The following is a 17,974-nucleotide window of genomic DNA, read 5'->3' as shown; positions in this document are numbered from 1 at the left end:
TGCCACAGGTTTGATACCGCCCATGGTCCGCCCTTCTGACCAGATAAAGGATGTGTGCTTTCTCTGTATCTTCGCACTTGTGATCTGCTCTCTACTGCCATTGTCTGGAACTCGTAAGGGCCCGGAATATTCTGTAAGTAAATTCTTTGAAGAAACTGTTCATCGTCTCCAGCCTTTATTTGGATAACCAACATTCTCATACCTCAAACTTAAATGAACACGCGGAGGAAAAAAGTCCTCCAACAAGACTCATTGCTACAACCTGTGAAAAATATGAACTATTGCCTCTGTGTGCAGGAAATTTAGTCTAGTGGATCGTTCCTTGTTGTAAACGCAGCCACCCTATCAAGAACATCAGTCGTGTAAGTTTCTTTTGAGGATTTTCTTCAATGTAATTAGTTTGAAACAATTCTTAAGCCAATGGTATACTTGGTTATACTTATATATACACTTGGTACTTTTTTACGTTTTAGGAAAAGCTACAAAAATGTCACTTTCAATGATCAAATGGGTAATGTATAAATATCTCTTCAATTGAAACATGGATCAAGATTTACCATGCAATTGTACTAATACTGAATGTACTCCGGCATCAGTTGTTCACACTCGTGCTCCTTCAATCTGGTGAGATTTTTTTTCTTTTTTTTTCCCTTCAACCTCAGTCTGTACAATATTTCTTCTCTGAAACACCTTGGACATATCCTGTATCTGAAACTTATTTTTGTGATTTTTTTATTTTTTCCCCCTAGGGAATCTCATCCAAGCCAGTAGTGACCGTAAGAAGGCTGCTCATTTTGTTTATTCTGCATCGATTATAGTGCTTAAAATCTAAGGCATAACACGCCCGACAGGTTTTAGTCTACTCAGAGTATTCTCATATTTAGAGTCCAAACACATTTGACTTTTTTTTTAACCAAATATTGATGAGATTTTTTTAACTCCTAATCTGTCATGTTAGTTATTGTGGTGAAAAAAAAGTTTGTCCTTAACTGTCATTGTAAGTCTCCTACAAGTGGAACATTATGCTAACAAAACATGGCGCTTAAACGGTTTGGTGCCTGTAACTATAATACTGTATCTTGTGAGCTATTAAAACACAGCAGGGTGTTAAATGACTCGGCAACATAGGTAAATGTATGTCACATTTGAAATGGGTAATCCTGTGATTTAAAACATGTCCCACCCACTAAATGATTGCTCCAGAATGCTGGACTCCGTGGTTTGATCGTGACAACCCCTCTGGTACTGGAGACTATGAAACTCTTGCAGACCTGCTCAAAGAAAACCCAGGGAAGGTCTGTGAGCATCCAATTGAAATTGAGGTCAAAACAAAATCTGGAGCCAGTGTTGGTACAACGGGCGATGTGATTCATACGTAAGTACAAGATGAACCACAAATGTTAACTCAATGTTTCCCAAATTTTGTCAATGGAACATGTGATCCATAGTGTAGGCATGAGGAAGATTAAAACAAATTGTACAAATTTAGACCTGTACTTCAGCCTTGTGGAAAGGTAATTTTGTTCTATAATGTTTTGTTTTTTTTGGGGGGGTGGGGCTGTTATCCTAGACTGTCTAAAATGATGCAAGCATGTAAATCTTCTTGCTTGATATCAAACTAGTCAATTATCTCCCAAATTTGAGAACATCTCTCTTTTGACCCTTCCATGTCAGATATTGGACCGAAAGCCAGGCTATGGTTGGCAAATTTTAGTGATTGCTGTTTAGAACATCTGCGCATTTTAGACAGGATCTTTTATTTAAATTAAAAAAAAAAAAAAAAATCAAATACAGGGCAAACTCTGTGAAGAACTAAAATGGTATCCTCAGTCGCAGCAAATTGTATTATACAAATTGTTCTTTAATTTGACAGTGCATACTATAGAAATTCTGGTATGTTTTGAAAAAGGTTGCTTTTTCTCTTTCTGCCCCCCTCCACAGATCTAATGCACACACTGGATTTATATGTAGAAATCGTGACCAGCTGCATGATGGTCTTTGTGCAGATTATCAAGTTCGTTTCTTGTGCCCCGTTGAGTTCTGTAAAGCAAAAGGTATTCTTGCACAAGTACTGTATTTAGCCAATAGTTTATGCTTTACCCCACTACCGTTCAGCTCAATCGTAAATGTGATATTGCACATCACAAATGCTTGTTTGGCTTTTTTTTTTTTTTTTTAAACTTGGCAGTGCATCAAAGTTAATGAAACTCCACCACACCCTGCTTCAAACCAATAGAAAATAATTTCCAGCACAATTTGTCGGAATTGGATACAGAACACTAAGAATTGGACAGTTATCAGTCTATATACTGTTCAGCTGCAAAACCAAATTTAGTCCTTAACATCTAAATGGTCATGGTATTTTGGACATCGGTCTGCATGGCATGAATATTTTTTTTTTTCTCAATCTGTCATGAATGTGTGGAGAAATAACATTTCACGTTTACTGTTGAATAAAGTCCAATGTTTTTACTTTGATTTCAGCCACAAGTTTTCACATCAATATAATACTGTAAACAACCTGAGAGCAGAGCTACCATGTGATTGGATTCAGAAAACTTTCATTTGAATCAAACTACATTGTAATCTTCTTTCCTGTCTTTATTAAGAATGCAAGACTCCATGGTACGATCGAGACAACCCTAGTGGGACCGGAGACTATGAGACACTTGGGAATCTCTACATTGAACACCCAAATGAAATCTGCCAATTTCCGCTGGACATTGAGGTCCAAACCGTCGCTGGAAGTAGTCTGGCTTCAACAGGGGATGTCATTTTTGTGTAAGTACTACACTACATTGCACACATTCATTGTATTTAATCTAACCGGATCTGCTTGTTTTAAGGACCTTCCCTTGCTCACAAATGTACAGTACACTGAGCTGATGGGCTCAGAATTCGCTATTACTTTCCATGTTTGGATTTAAGTGATTACTTTCATCTCTCTGCAGAATGGATACAACTACTGGGTTCATCTGTAAAAATGCTGACCAGACGGGGCGACGTTGCTCTGATTATAAAGTTCGCTTCATATGTCCCATCGATTTCTGTAACTAACTGGATATTCATGTAAAATAAACTATGAATTCCAAGTCGTCGTTCATTCTGGTATACTTTTTATACTGTGGTGTCCTTTGTGCGGTTGGGGGGCATCTCTTAATCTGGTTTCAAACCTTTTTTGGACATACTTTAATACGTTCAAGACTGTGAAACAAGTCACAAGTCACACAGTCTTAGACTGATGAAATCAAATCTATTTAATACAAGAAATAAATATTTGCAGTGCGTACAATTCTTTCACTCCAGCTAAAGCGTAGCTGTAATCCTGAGAACCATCAATAGGAGGAAGTAAAATTTAGTTGTGAAAAACAGTAGTTACATCAAGGTAGTCATCAATATTTTTATTTTAAATACAATTTTTACAATTATCCTCAGTATCATCTTTATATTACACCATCATTCATTCATTACATATTTCATTCTCAGGGCACTGAAAATACCAAAGCGGACTGCCCTGGTTGTATTAGAAGACGTTTGTCGTCTCATCTGAACAGGCTTCATCATTTCCGGCAACGAGGCTTAGTTACAACAGAACAGCCTGAGTTGGGTGTTTGCAAATTGCAGCTCCCTGATATTATTTACATCCACCTGATGGGGTCGGATTGCATGTGCTTCAGGCTTTACATGGAGAGTAGGTATTCCCACGCCCCATCGTGTGCTGCTTTTACAAAAAAAAAAACACTTTTTGGTGTGTAGAGGAAAAGAAACTGGCCGCGTAGTCACCTCACTCAATGGAGCGCTTAAAGGTCAGGTGTCATGAAATGGATGATTTTCACTATGTTATTAATGAAAAAAATGACAGCCGGTATGGACCCATCCGTTTCTTCACCACAAAACATGATTTTGACGCATATGGCTTTTTGTAACTCCCGCCATGAAAATCCTCTCGAGGGATTTGTTTTCGAGAGAAGAAGCAGGAAGTGACGTACGGGGCAGGAGCGCCCTCAAGTGGACTCGTTTGTTCCTATTTTACCTGCGGGAAGGTAGCTCGTTGTTCCTTCGTGTTAGCTAAAACGCCGGCTTGTTGCATTGCTGGATATTGCTCGAACGCTTGGGAGGATGGATTTACCCTTCATAGGTTTCCAAGAGACCTGGTTTGTCGTGAAAAATGGATTGCACGGGTGCAGAGGATGAAAGCTTCATGGGTTCCAAATGACAGATAGATGGGTATACAGCCACTAAAAAAAAAATAATATTCGGGACAGGATTTCTATTTTAAGATCGTTAGTTTTGACAGTAATTTTGCATTGAGATAAACGGACTGCCGGAGCAGTCTAGAAAACCTGAAGCGCGTAGGAGAACCGCCCAAAATGGTACAGAGGGAATGGCGTCCGGATCCAGCAGAGCAATCAGAGGTTGACCGAAGTGGTTGGTTACAAGTGAAGAGAGAAAATACACACACACACACACACACACACCACACACACTTACCCTCCATCTTGCCATGGAACAGCTCCCTAAGCCAAGAAGAAAGCTGTGAAAGCCTCCCTAAGCCTTCTCGCTTTTCTTGTCGAGTTGTTGGCGGCGAGTCTTCCCAGACCTGGCAGCGGTTTGATCTGTTCAAGCTGGATGCCCCCCCTCGCCGCAGATGCCTGCGTTGTTTTCTGCAGAAGTTATTGAGAAGACAGGTTGCCTTCACACACTTTTCAGGAACTTCGTAATGAGCTGCAATGTCATGTCTGGACATCCTCCACTGGCCAGACAGAAACCCGAAGGCGTTCTCCACCACCAGCCGGGCTCGGGAGAGACGGTAGTTAAAGATCTGGTGCTCTTTTGGAATGATACATCCGGGGAATGGTCGCATGAGATTTTTCGGGAGCAGAAAAGCCTTATCTTCAACAAAGACGTGTGGTTGGGGTCCTCGGTGATCAGCTCCAGGTAGTGGCAGGTCAGCAGCCAAATGGAGGGTGCCGGAACGCAGCGCTTCACCAAAGGTTGAATTGGCCAGAACTCCACCATCAGTTGTTCTTCCGCAGCACCTGACATCTATCACTCGAAAAAATACTGAGCGTCCACAAGCGCCAAGAGAACCAGGAAAAAGGGTCCTTTTACCCGGAATCCTGACTTGAAAGCGCCTTTGAGGACAAAATGCGTCCCATCCAGTGCTCCACAACAGAGGGGGAAAATTCCACCGCTGGTTGTCAGTAGCGTGTTAATGTTACGAAGAAAACGGTCCTCAGATACGCTTGGGGAACGTGCAAGTCTGATGAAACCAATCCTGCTAGGTTACAAGGGGCCCGGTTGATTTTTCAACATTTTCAAAAGCCTAAAACACAGTTGAAGAAATGTGTCCGATGGATTAAGGCTTGCGGAAGAGCGCACGTACAACTAAGTGTGGACAATATCAACAAACACAAGGCTGCATGTTTGAAGGTCAGTAAGGGAGAAGTAACTTCTCTGAGTTTGATTGAATTATTATCAAGGCTTTAAACATTGCAGGAGAACAACTTTTACTTTGTTAGTGTCTCACTGACCTGCTGAATGAAGTCTGTCATGTTTAATGCCGAAGAGTCGGGTTAGTGATACGTAAATGCACGATGTCGTGCAAGAGAAATGTCTATTTCCCAATTTGTATCACATCGGACTTTTAACACAGAGCACTGGCTTCGATTACGAGCCAAATCAAATGAATTGTTAAATGTTATTGTTAAGTGAGCCCTTACTGATTGTGTCCTACAGAGGGCAGTGTTATCCTGTACCTGTACTTGCATTGCTCACCTGTTGTTTCCGTTTTCCGATTCCGTCAATAGAGTTGTTGTTAAGCAAAGTGGAGCGCGAGTACGAACGTTATTTTCCTAATCGAAAATAAACACGGCTGATTAAAGATAAATATAATGAGTTCTCAATGAACTGTTACAAAAGCTCCCGCTGCAAGACACTGCGTTCATCATGAATACAACCACTCGTAAAAACTACAATGATATTACTCATGATCTTTCCAAGTAAAAAGTACTCACCCTGCTTTACATGTGTAGTACGATTCCACTATTTTATCTTGTTGGATTTCAATGTGAAGTTTGTGATGCGTCAAACTTTTTTGCTTCGATCGCCAACATTTAGCTGTAACTCTGACATTGCGTCCTGCTCCGTCCAAAATCTAGATTCCGTGTACATATCCTTGCGTGAAATAGTCAAGACCTCTCTGTAGAACTCTCTTGGACAAGTCTGACGCATTTGGCAAAAACATACCGCAATACTATCTGTAAGACGCGATAGAGAATTGACTTCAAATATGTTCTGTTCAGTCATCATTTTGGAAGCTTGTGGGACATGGCAACTGTAGCTAAGGGGGGCGAAGTTTAAGATCCCCATCGGAAAGGTCCATTGACTCGTCGTCCATTGTTGCTTGCGAAATGGCTGAAACAAACTGGTGGTTATTAATGACATCATTTGTGGTTATCAAGAACCAGGGAAAGCCCCGCCTCTTTACCGAAAAGGATTCTGGATAATTTAGTCTTTGACCAGGTAATTTGGAATGTTGAAAAAAAAGTGCAGTAATTCCAATGTTATTTCTAATTGAATTAAAACTAAACAACTGTTCAATAAAATAAATACTGAATACTTTTAATCCAGTGAATATAATTATTTCAACTCACCTGACTCTGATGAAGAAAAACGTTTGAAAGATAATTTGAAGCACAATATTGACAATTCCAGTGCCTTGAAAAAGTATTCGTTCTTTCTTGAACTTTTTCATGTCACCACAAAAAAAAATCTTAAGCAAGATATTCATGTAATCGACACAAAGTAGTACATAATTCTAAAATGGAACAGAAATTATACCTATATCTTACATTTCAAGCAAATAAAAATCTCAAAAAGGTGTGTATTCAACCCTTTATTTTGTCGAGCTGCCTTTCATCGCAATTACAGCTGGAAGTCTTTTGGAGCATGTCTCTAGCAACTTTGCACATCTTGAGACTGAAATGTTTGGCCATTGTTCTTTGCAAGATACCTCGAGGTCAGCCAGATTTGACCGGGAGCCTTTTTGAAGAGCAATTTTCAAGTTTTACCACAGATGCTCAACGGGATTTCGGTGTAGACTTTGACTGGGGTCTGAATATATGTGGATATTTTTTTAATCATTGCCTTGTAGCTCCGGCTTCAGGTTTTGGGTCCTTGTCTTTCTCCAAGATCTCTACATCAGTTTTTCCACCTTCACTGAGAGGCATGAGACACTGCGCCATCAGAGAAAAGTAAAGGTGGCAGATTTTGCTTCTATATCAGTGGTTCCCAACCAGTGTGCCGTAAGCGCTCTCCTGGTGTTCTGTGAAAAATGGTCAAATCTCACTTAAATGGTCAAAAGATGTATTTACAATAATATATCTTTATTGATCTATCTTTACCAGCAGCATATAAAGACCGAAAAAAATCAATTCTCTTCTATTTGATGACGAGAAATGTTGGCACCCCAGCAGTGCCAATATTTTTGAGCACCATGATACGGATACAGTGTACGTTTCAGTGACAAGCCACAAGGTTATTCATAGTATGCAGTACAGCAATCCCTCACAACTTTGCGGCTCATCTATTGTGGATTCAGTGCATCATGGATTTCTGACACCCCCCCCCCCCACAAAAAAAAAAAAAAAACAGATCGCTATATACTAATGTGCCATCCCTGGCGCGACGACATGTACCAATGAGGCAAAAAAAATATTTTCCCTTCTCCACAGGAACTGAACAAACTCACTATTAATTCCTCTCATCTTTATTTTACACCCATCATTCATCCCCCTCCACATAAACCAGCAAAGTGATTCACAGTGATTTTGACTGATCATTTTTCTTTAGAGCGATGTTAATCATTAACACCTCTCCCAGTCATTAAATAAAAAAAAAAACATCACTGTTATCAGATATATTAACTTATGAATGTTGATGCAATTTCTGTACACAGTCATTTGACTTTGTAATGAGCATTTCAACGATCCACCACAGAAAACAGACTATGAATGTCATAGTAATCCCCTTTTCTCTCTCTTTTTTTTTTTTTTTTTTTTGCACATATAATTGCTCCAAACACCAGCTCATGACACTTCACAGCTCCCTGATGTTATGTCCACTTGATCCTCCTTGAGTTGTGGCAATATCTGAAGTAGCAGCTTTGGGCTTTACATGTGGGAGTCATGTGTTCATATGTCCTTTCCCATGCCATATTTACAAAAAAAATCACTTTTTGGTTGGTGTGGGAAAGGAGACCAGCTGCCTGTTCACCTCTCTCAGCTGAGCGCTTAGCGTCTCTGTAGTGAACGTGAGTTCGGCTACTTGAGTCTGTAGGCTGATGAGCGTCTGGTTGAGCTCGTCCTCCTTGCGACGCGCATTAGCCGCCTGCCTGGTATACTCCAGCACCATGCAACCCCCGCCCACAAGGAAAATGACCGTCTCGCCCAGCAGCTCGGCGCCCAGCTCCGCCGCAGCATCCTCGTTCAGCGGTTTAATGCTGGCCCCTCGGAAGCCCATGATCCGCATTTTGGTTCTCATCTCGATCCAGTGATACACTGCAGGGATTTAAAGAGCATGCACATGTGAGCGAAGCCACATTTCGAGCAGATGTATCCTAGTCTACTGAGTTGAGCTTGGTCCCAGAACCCGTTAACACGATAACATTAACTTGCCCAGAGACTGTGTAGCTCACTTTAATTTGTGGATTACCATTACATTTTAGAAACAAATACAAGAGAGATTAGATTTTTTATGTGTTGAATGAGGTATTTTCAAGAAGACTGTTACACGTAAATCTACAAGTTTATAGCTGCCATTTGCCTGTCGCTTCAACTAACGGTATATTTCAATGTAATGTACAATGGTAAACAGAAAACAGCAAGTGGCATATTCCGATATACTTAAATAAGTCGTCATAACACGGACAACCCGTGCACCATTTTATAATGATTAAGGTCAGTGGGGAAAAGTTGCCCTGTGCCGCTAACAATACCTTGCAATGACAAACAAGACCCGCCCACTCTGGGTCCGCTTGTCTTACTATTGGTCATGCAAGGGAATTCACGACGTCTATTGGATAGCGTATTTACGCAGGTGCTATGTCATTGGTCATCGGCGAATACTCAGTCCGTGGACGTCTGAGACTGGCGTTTAGCGGTCACTGGTTGCCCTTAAATGCCTGGTTACTCACGCTGGGCAGGCGGCAAACAGATGTAATTCTTGAAAAACTCGCTCCTCCGGGCCCCAGCTTTTATTCTGTTGGCGACGGGCTTGCTCATCTGCTTCACTCCGAGGTAGAGGAGCTTGGCGATTGGGAAGGCGCCGACGACCATCTTGGGGCGGAATTGCGTTCACATCCCGGAACAGTGCTTGCTGAAGACGAGAATCACGTGGTTACCCCGGCGACCAATCAGACGTCGCGGTGATACGTCACGAACGAATTATGACAAATGCACGCTGGACAAGGACCACATTCACCATGTGTACCCACGTATTTGTACTTTGTCATTCGATTACAAAGACGTTTTTTCGGTTTTCAAAGTGGAAAATTCATTCTAAGGAGTTAATAAATATGTATATAAAAAGTGTTGTTTCGGAAAATAGTACCATAAAAATGAAAAAGTGGCATGTTTCACATGGCCAGAGGTGGTTCAAACACCTGGCTCGGATTTCAAGGGTTTGTGTCGAGAGGAGGAGCAAGGGCGGACCTGGAAGCAATGTTGTGCGCTGACGCCTGGAGGGAGGAGGGACAGTCTGGAACTGGGCAGCCGACTTCAGGAAGCCCAAGCAAGAAGAAGAAGAAGAAGAAGAAGAAGAAAAGAAAAGTGTTGCTAGATCTGGACACGCAGATATTTTTCTCTCGAAGTCAGGAGGACAAGAAGCTTTTATTTTCAGTGAGGTAAGACACGCCTCATGTGTATTCTTGCAAAAAAAAAAAAAAGTTAATTCCTCCACACCATTTTTTTTTTTTACGTCGTTATAGTTCGCTGTGGTGATGGATTTGATTTGTGTGTGTGTGTTTTCTGAGAACTAATGACCATCAGATGTTACTATTTCTGTGACTGGTATGCAACCTGCAGTGCTTCAGCCAGTTCCGAGCCATTACTGGACTCTTAAATGCAGGCTGCTGATCCTCACAACAAACAATCCAGTACTATTTGTACACGGTACTTTTGTGTTCATTCCCTGTGACTTTGTAGACTCTGGAGTTTTAAGCTTTAGGGTGCAAAATCAATTGACTGTTGACTGTGATTGTAAATGTTGCACAGGAATATCGCCAAAGATGCTGAAGATTTTAGAATGTATTCAAGACAAATTTAGACATGGAAATTTTGCCACTTAGACAACACACACTACTCATTGCATTTGTTAATATTGCATGATGTAGTAAATATGTACATGTAGTTGTTTTCAATTTTTAATTCCTTTGCTCTTGCAAAACTGGATTTTGCCACTGGCTGCACAAATGAGTGCTTTCTCCCATGAACTTTTTACATCAAGTACAACCTAATTAAATACTTCTCCAAGTAACACAAAATGTATTACACATAAACTTTTGATTAAAAAATAGTAGCTAAAATGAAGTTTAACTGCAAGCAGTTCTTAAAATGGAATGCAAAGCTTGTACAAAAAGTTTACAGGTAAATACAACTGAATTGTACTTAGTCAGTGATTCTTTCGGGTACCCTCAGAGGGAGCTTGCGTACCACTAGTGGAGGGGTGGCCTACCAGTCAGAGCTCAAGAGTCATGTTACGTCATGTCTGTTACGGCAAAGAGCCACATCATACACACGAAAATCATTCCCTCCTTACACATACCTTTGCGCAACCAGATTTATTATAAATGTCACACACCAACATGATAATAAAAATCGACTCCTACAGAGTACCAAGCCCACAGGCCAGTAATTAAAAAAAAAAAAAATGTGTGTTCTCTCATAGACAGTTCAGACTACCAGTTCAACCAGGTCTTGTCTTGTATGTCACAACTCTCATGTAATGCAACACTAAAATACTCACATGATTAGAGGTCTGATTGCAACTGTGAATCAGGAGACAAGTTAATGCCTGATCATCTCTGTTCAGTGTGGCGGGACAGTTGAAGCTCTGATACTATTTAAGATTTTGGTTTTCATAACACAAGATTTCAGCAATGTCACAGAGGCATTTAAAAAAAAAAAAAAAAGAATCCTTTCATTGAATGGCTTTTTGGCCCTTGCATTGTTCCAAGCCAGTTGACACGATGCAAGCGTGAATCTGTGCATGCATCATTATGAAAAAGTGGCTAACTGGTGACTGCAAAGTTCAGTCCCTTTTGGAAATTCCAAGTCAGTGTTAGCACGGAGTGAGCTCAAGTGAGGAGTTGAAGGTGTGAAATGGGATAAAGATGTCTGACTCCAATGGCAGAGTGGCTGGCCATTGTGCTCAAAAAAAACCTCTCCCGCTCTGGTAAAAACGTCCTGTGTTCATCCACATGTTTTAAATTTTTTTTTTTCTCTTTCTTCCATTTTGAGAGCAAAATTGACAAACTATTTTCTCGAAACATCATGATCTGACTGGTAAACTTCAAGCTATTTTTTTTATTAAATGTGCATGCCAGTTTTGCGAAAATACCGTGTTAACCTTTCCTGCTACGGTCACCTGACTGTGTTTGGAAGAGTCAAGGGAGACGTCTTTCCTCTGAGAACTCCTTTCTGTCCTTGCACATCTGAGCTGGGTGGCGGGAACAATAAAGCTACTCTTCCCCGGTCGCCGTCCTTCTGCACACGCCTGTGCAGTCCCATCTCACTCACATATTGATCCACACACGCATGAGCTTGTTGTCACAATAGCCCCAAAGAATGTAATAAACACAAGCAAAGTGTGTGCACATGCACTTGAAAAAAAAACCTGAACTTCGATAAGCTTTCGTGCCTTCACAAGAGCCACGTGAAAAGAGGAAAACAGCCCGAGAGCCGCAGGTTGGCTGTCCTTGCACTACTGGTACAATAACCACACTGACAATCACTGTATCTAATCTATGAGATAATGAGAAGGGCAGCACGGTGAACCCATGGTTAGAATGTCTGTGTCATTGTTCTTAAGTTTAAAGGTTCAAACCTGTCCTGGGCTTCCTGTGTGGATTTTGAATGTTGTGCTTGTGTGAGATTTTTTTTTTTTTTTTTTTTTTTCAAACAAATTCCAAAACTATTTAAGGTCAATTGAAAACTAAATTGTCCATAAATGTGAATCTGAGTATGTATGGTCATTGTTGCCTTGTGATTGACTGCCGACAATCCAGGGTGTACGCCATGCAATCGGCTCCCACTCCCCCTTGACCCTGGTTGGATGCGATAAAGACAAAAGAGAAAAAGAACTGAATTATAAAAGTCACTCAGTGGGAGGTGGATGAGTCAGAGTGCTGCTCGCGGATTTAAAAAAAAAAAAAAAAGACTAATCATTCATGCAAATACTTATAATTCTGTGTTGCTTCAGCAAATCTGGACTTGTTCATGAACCCGCAATGTTCTTTTGGCCTGAGGCCTGACACAGAGATTGACACACATTGGGGACGTGCAAAACTGAAACCTATATTTTACCTCAGCAAGCAAATCATACCTCCTTGCAGAATGTCCAAGTGGCACTCGGCCAGTTGGTGCTTTGCCACTTGTTGCAACTTGTTGATTAGCACAACAACACTCCCAGGTATTTAAATGCATGCACACACTCTGTCTCTCAAGATTATAATTCAAATATGAGCATGCTGACTAAATGGGACAGAAAATCACAGGTTGCGTTCCCAGTAGACATAATACAATAGTGCCTTGCGATGCAAGTTTAATTCACTCTGTGATCATGCCTGTGAATCAAAATACTTGTATCAAATCATCTTTGCCCATTCAAATGGACTGAAATTCCTTCCATTAATCCATTCCAACCTCCCCCAAAACCCAGGAAAAAGTTTTGTAATGTTCTTGATGGGAAAAATTGCATTCTGTAATATTGCTTCAAAAATCATACTATAACATTATTAAATAGACATTTGTTTTGCATGCATACAGTGAAGAAAATAAGTATTTGAACACCCTGCTATATTGTAAGTTCTCCCACTTGGAAATCATGGAGGGGTCTGAAATTTTCATTGTAGGTGCTTGTGCTTTGGTACAGTAGCCTTTGTTTGTAATTACAGAGGTCAAATGTTTCTTGTAGTTGTTCACCAGGTTTACAAACACTGCAGGAGGGATTTTGGCCCTCTCCTCCACACAGATCTTCTCTAGATCAGACAGGTTTATGAGCTGTTACTGAGAAAAACGGAGTTTCAGCTCCCTCCAAAGATTTTCTATTGGGTTTAGGTCTGTAGACTGGCGAGGTCACGCCAGAACCTTGATATGCTTCTTACGGAGCCATTCCTTGGTATTCCTTGCTGTGTGATTCGGGTCACTGTCATGTTGAAAGACCCAGCTGCGACCCATCTTCAATGCTCTGACTGAGGGAAAGAGGTTTTTCCCCAAAATCTCACAATACATGGCCGCGGTCTTCCTCCTCCTTAATACAGTGCAGTCGTCCTGTCCCATCTGCAGAAAAACATCCCCAAAGCATGATGCTATGACCCCCATGCTTCACAGTAGGGATGGTGTTCTTGGGATGGAACTCATCATTCGCCTTCCTCCAAACACTGTTAGTCTATTATGACCAAAAAGTTCAATTTTGGCCTTATCTGACCGCAAAACCTTCTCCCATGATTCCTCTCTATTATCCAAATGGTCATTGGCAAACTTAAGAGGGGCCTTGACATGTGCTGGTTTAAGCAGGGGAACCTTCTGTGCCATGCATGATTTCAAACCATGACGTCTTAGTGCATTACCAACAGTCACCTTGGAAACGGTGGTCCCAGCTCATTTCTGGTCATTGACCAAGTCCCGCTGTGTAGCCCTGGGCTGATTCCTCACCTTTCTAAGGATAATTGAGATACCACCAGGTGATATCTTGCATGGGTCTTCACTCTGATTGAGATTGACCGTCATGTTTAGCTTCTTCCATTTTCAAATGATTGCTCCTACATTGGACCTTTTTTCACCAAGCTGCTTGGGAATTTCTTCGTAGCCCTTTCTAGCCATGTGGAGTTGTACAATTTTGTCTCTAGTGTCTTTGGACAGCTCTTTGGGCTTGGCCATGTTACAAGTTTGAGACTTATTGATTGTATGGGGTGGACGGGGGTCTTTATGCAGCTATCAAACTCAAACAGGTGTATCTTATTCCGGATAATACATGGATTGGAGGTGGACTTTTAAAGGCGGACTAACAGGTCTTTGAGGGTCAGAATTGTAGCTGATAGACATGTTCTAATACTTATTTGCAGCTGTATCACAAAGATAAATCGTTAAAAATCATACATTTTGATTTGTTGATTTTTCTTTTTAAATGATCTCTCTCACAGTGTACATGCACCTACGCTGAAAATTTCAAACCCCTCAATGACTTCTAAGTGCGAGAACTTGCAATATAGCGGGGTGTTCACATACTTATTTTCTTCACTGTATATTGCTACACTATTTTTATTCAAATATCCAATGCTTTAGGTTCTAGAACAGCCACATAGATAGCAATAGTCGATGGTGTTTCCTATTGTGTTAGCATCAGACTCCTTAGCAAAATTTCAGTATGTCGTTCTTTTTAATACACTGTGATTTTGTTTTATCAGAATCAGAATCATATTTATTGGCAAAGTATTTAAAACAGAGTCACTCATGTACTACAACAAACAAGCCAGTATTACACAAATTCGGGAGATGAACACATAAGTAAAGAGAATATTGAGCAGTATCAGGGTACCAGTAATGCTAATAACTTACTGCAATTCAGGGATTTCAACTAATCCAGGGGGTGCTGGAGATAAAATCTGGGTGAGTTTGGGCTGCATCAAGCATTCCACCAAAAAAAAATTTCAAGTATTGAAAAACCATACGATGAATCTAATCTTCTCAAACTTTGAGAACAGTTCAAAACGCGATTTGTGACGCGTTCCATTCTCATCTCCCTGGTATGTATTTTGCATACCCCTCAGCCTGTCTAATTGAATAATGAGGTCTGCCGTCGTATTTCTTTAGCACTGCAACTTTCTGTGTCTGACATGTCGGTGTCCCCCGCGCCCAACCCAAGACACACACATTCCTGATGCCTCAGTTGATGTGCAGTTCTGTGCTTCTGCGGCAGTCACATCCTTTTATGTTTGCTTTCTTCCTGTGGGCCAGTAGAGTTCTTTGATGGCTATCAAAGAATAAAGCATTCTCTTTGAGGCTATTGTGAGAAACGGCTCCAATATTAAACTTGCCCTTCTCCTCATAGCAGGTTTTGAGAAACCCTAACCCTGCAACTGGGTGAGTGACTAACATTGCTAATTCACTTTTACGAACTTGTCAACAAACAGAAATCAGTTCTTAGTCAGATCTATAGTAGTTTAGTAGTTTTGGGCTGCACTAACACTAAACTTTGATGCCATGTAAGGGCCGCAGAATATCGTGTTGCGGGCTTCAAGTGGATCCGTGGTGGAAATCGTGTCTGAAGGGGCGTGTCCCATTGTAAGGGCCACTACTATTATGGGAGATGAACACACCCCTTCTGACACGGAAGCTCTTTTCGAAGAAGAGAACATCACACAACCGAGTGAAGTTACCAGGGCAATATTACCCTATTGTTTTGAGCCATATTCAGTTGATATGTGATCACGGCCAAACCGCCTCCCCGTCCGATCCACTTCCACGGCGGAGGTGAGCCATCGCGGCCCGGCGCGGGAAGGCCGGCAGCCGGCTCGGCCTTGCCGACAAGGTGACAAGGCCGTCGGCAGGTGTCTTATCATGGCGCCGAGCCTGGCCACTTTATAGCGTTGTTCATAGCCGCCGCCGTCCGCAATGAACAACACTGCCGAGCTGGGGCGCTTTACGGCATTGTCGTCGCACGCGGCCGAGTGCGCCATTGTTGGCAGCGTTGTTCAGAGCCGTCGCCATCCGCGAGTCCGACGCGCAGCCTTCGCCGAAACCATGACTGCCGGATGCAGCGCCTTGGCCGGGGTGGCTTCTCACGGAGCCGAGCCGGGCTGCTTTACGGCGTTGTTGTCGCATGCGGCTGAGTGCACCATTGTCGTGAGCGTTGTTCATAGCCGCTACTGTCCGCGAGCCAACACCCGACGCCATCAGTTGCGCACATTGACATATTTAGCACGCCTGTCATACGTGCGCGGATCTTTAGTTACGTTATGAGAGACCAATTACGTGGTCCCCCCAAACTATAATTTTTTTAGTAGCTGTATACACACCTACCTGTTATTTGAAACCCACGAAGCTCTCATCCTCTGCACCCGTGCAATCCATTTTTCACGACGAACCGGGTCTCTTGCAAACTTATGAAGGATAAATCCATCCTCCCGATTGTTCAAGCAATTGCTAGCAATGCAACGAGCCGGCATTTTGGCTAACACAAAGGAATAATGAGCTACCATCCCAGAGGTTAAACTAATAGAAACAAACGCTTGAGGGCGGGCCTGCCATTTACATCACTTCCTGCTTCTTCTCGAAAACAAATCCCTCGAGAGGATTTTCATGGCGGGAGTTACAAAAATCTTTATGCGTCAAAATCACGTTTTGTGGTGGGGAAAAAACGCATGGGTCCACGTCAACTCCCGTTTTTTCATTCATAACATACTAAAAATCATGCATTTCATGACAGTGGCCCTTTAAGTTAACCTGTAAAGGTTCTAATCATTTTAGTGTAATTATGAAGTTTAATCTGAAACCCTAATACTGTACTGCATTGTTTATTTATAAATCACTGTTCTGTATGAAACAGAGTTGTTTTTCTATCAACCTTAAAATTTCAGCCTGATTCAAAATGATGCAACCCCAGCGCACATGATTTACTGTAATGATTATGATTAGCCTCTGCTATTTTCATTTTTTTTATTTTTTTATTTTTTTACTGCAGTTTAAAACAGACTCTGGGATGATTGTAAGGGGGGGGGGGGTGAAACTTGCAGTTGCAAATAGGCAACACATGTTTTGCACAGTTCTGCCTTCAGCATTTAATCACTGTCGGAATGGCACTAAAACTACCCGTTGCCCCAAACCACCACTGCTCCTGTGCACCCATTCACATTTTGGCACCCAACTCATTGGGGAAAGCACATAATTGTTTTGAAGGGGAACATAAGTTGTGGGAAATGACCTGTAAATCTTTGCGTAATGTCCCTGCTTTGTTGACAATGTGGTGCCAACACAATCCTGAGTCACTTGGGACACATATAGAAGTGAAAACCCGAGGGAGAAAAACTGAAGCAAGAAAAACGTTACATTTCTTTTTCTTTGTTGGAAATTGACATAACAAATGTATTGATTTCCGTCCATCCATCCATTTTCTTTGGCGCTTATCCTCACGAGGGTCGCGGGGAGTGCTGGAGCCAATCCCAGCTATCAATGGGCAAGAGGTTGCCAGCCAATCGCAGGGCACGTAGAGACAAACAGCCGCACTCACAATAACACCTATGGGCAATTTAGAGTGTCCAATTAATGTTGCATGTTTTTGGGACGTGGGAAGAAACCGGATTGCCCGGAGAAAACCCACGCAGGCACGGGGAGAACAAGCCAACTCCACACAGGCGGGGCTGGGATTGAATCTGGGTCCTCAAAACTGTGAGGCCAACCCTTTCTAGCTGAGCCACCGTGCCACGTTTTCTGTTGCTGAGCCTGTTTTCTTTGCCTCTGGCAAATAGAATGCGTACTCATTCGCTTGGTGCGTTTTTTTTTTTTTTGTGTTTTGTTTTTTTCATGAGGTAATGTCGCGCTCCTGTGTGGCTCACCAGGGGAGAGTTGTGAGGAATTTGGGCGTAACTCTTGCAAAAGTCTGCAAATGGAAGACTCTGAATGATTACTTGTCAGTTAATCTCAATATGTGGGAATTAAGGATCTCCTTCCGAGACTCATGCTTGGATTTGTCAAAT

General features: G+C 41.9%; 3 protein-coding genes across 3 annotated transcripts in view; 2 read left to right on the top strand and 1 right to left on the bottom strand.

Annotated features, from left to right (window-relative positions):
- Positions 1-3,092, top strand: LOC133505279 (uncharacterized). Its single transcript, XM_061828378.1, has 9 exons — positions 1-133; positions 298-362; positions 474-511; positions 597-624; positions 750-776; positions 1,204-1,375; positions 1,942-2,054; positions 2,610-2,781; positions 2,952-3,092. Exons 3-9 carry the CDS (start codon positions 488-490, stop codon positions 3,055-3,057), a joined length of 642 nt encoding a protein of 213 aa, XP_061684362.1. The 5' UTR covers positions 1-133; positions 298-362; positions 474-487; the 3' UTR covers positions 3,058-3,092.
- Positions 3,093-7,367: 4,275 nt separating this feature from the next.
- Positions 7,368-9,658, bottom strand: opa3 (outer mitochondrial membrane lipid metabolism regulator OPA3). The gene is made up of 2 exons (XM_061827431.1): positions 9,197-9,658; positions 7,368-8,561 (listed from the first exon to the last, which is right to left on the bottom strand). The coding sequence occupies exons 1-2, from the start codon at positions 9,336-9,338 to the stop codon at positions 8,233-8,235; spliced, it is 471 nt and encodes a 156-aa protein (XP_061683415.1). The 5' UTR covers positions 9,339-9,658; the 3' UTR covers positions 7,368-8,232.
- A 56-nt stretch (positions 9,659-9,714) lies between these two features.
- The window catches only part of ppp1r13l (protein phosphatase 1, regulatory subunit 13 like), a 31,889-nt gene continuing 23,629 nt past the window's right edge, over positions 9,715-17,974 (top strand). Inside the window, 1 exon segment of the mRNA XM_061827430.1 lies at positions 9,715-9,904. The gene's annotated coding sequence lies outside the window, so the exon portion shown is untranslated.

This window comes from Syngnathoides biaculeatus, chromosome 8 (assembly GCF_019802595.1).
Source record: "Syngnathoides biaculeatus isolate LvHL_M chromosome 8, ASM1980259v1, whole genome shotgun sequence".
Classification (NCBI taxonomy): domain Eukaryota; kingdom Metazoa; phylum Chordata; class Actinopteri; order Syngnathiformes; family Syngnathidae; genus Syngnathoides; species Syngnathoides biaculeatus.
The sequence above is the reverse complement of the archived record's forward strand: the minus strand, read 5'-3'. Positions and strand labels throughout refer to the sequence as shown.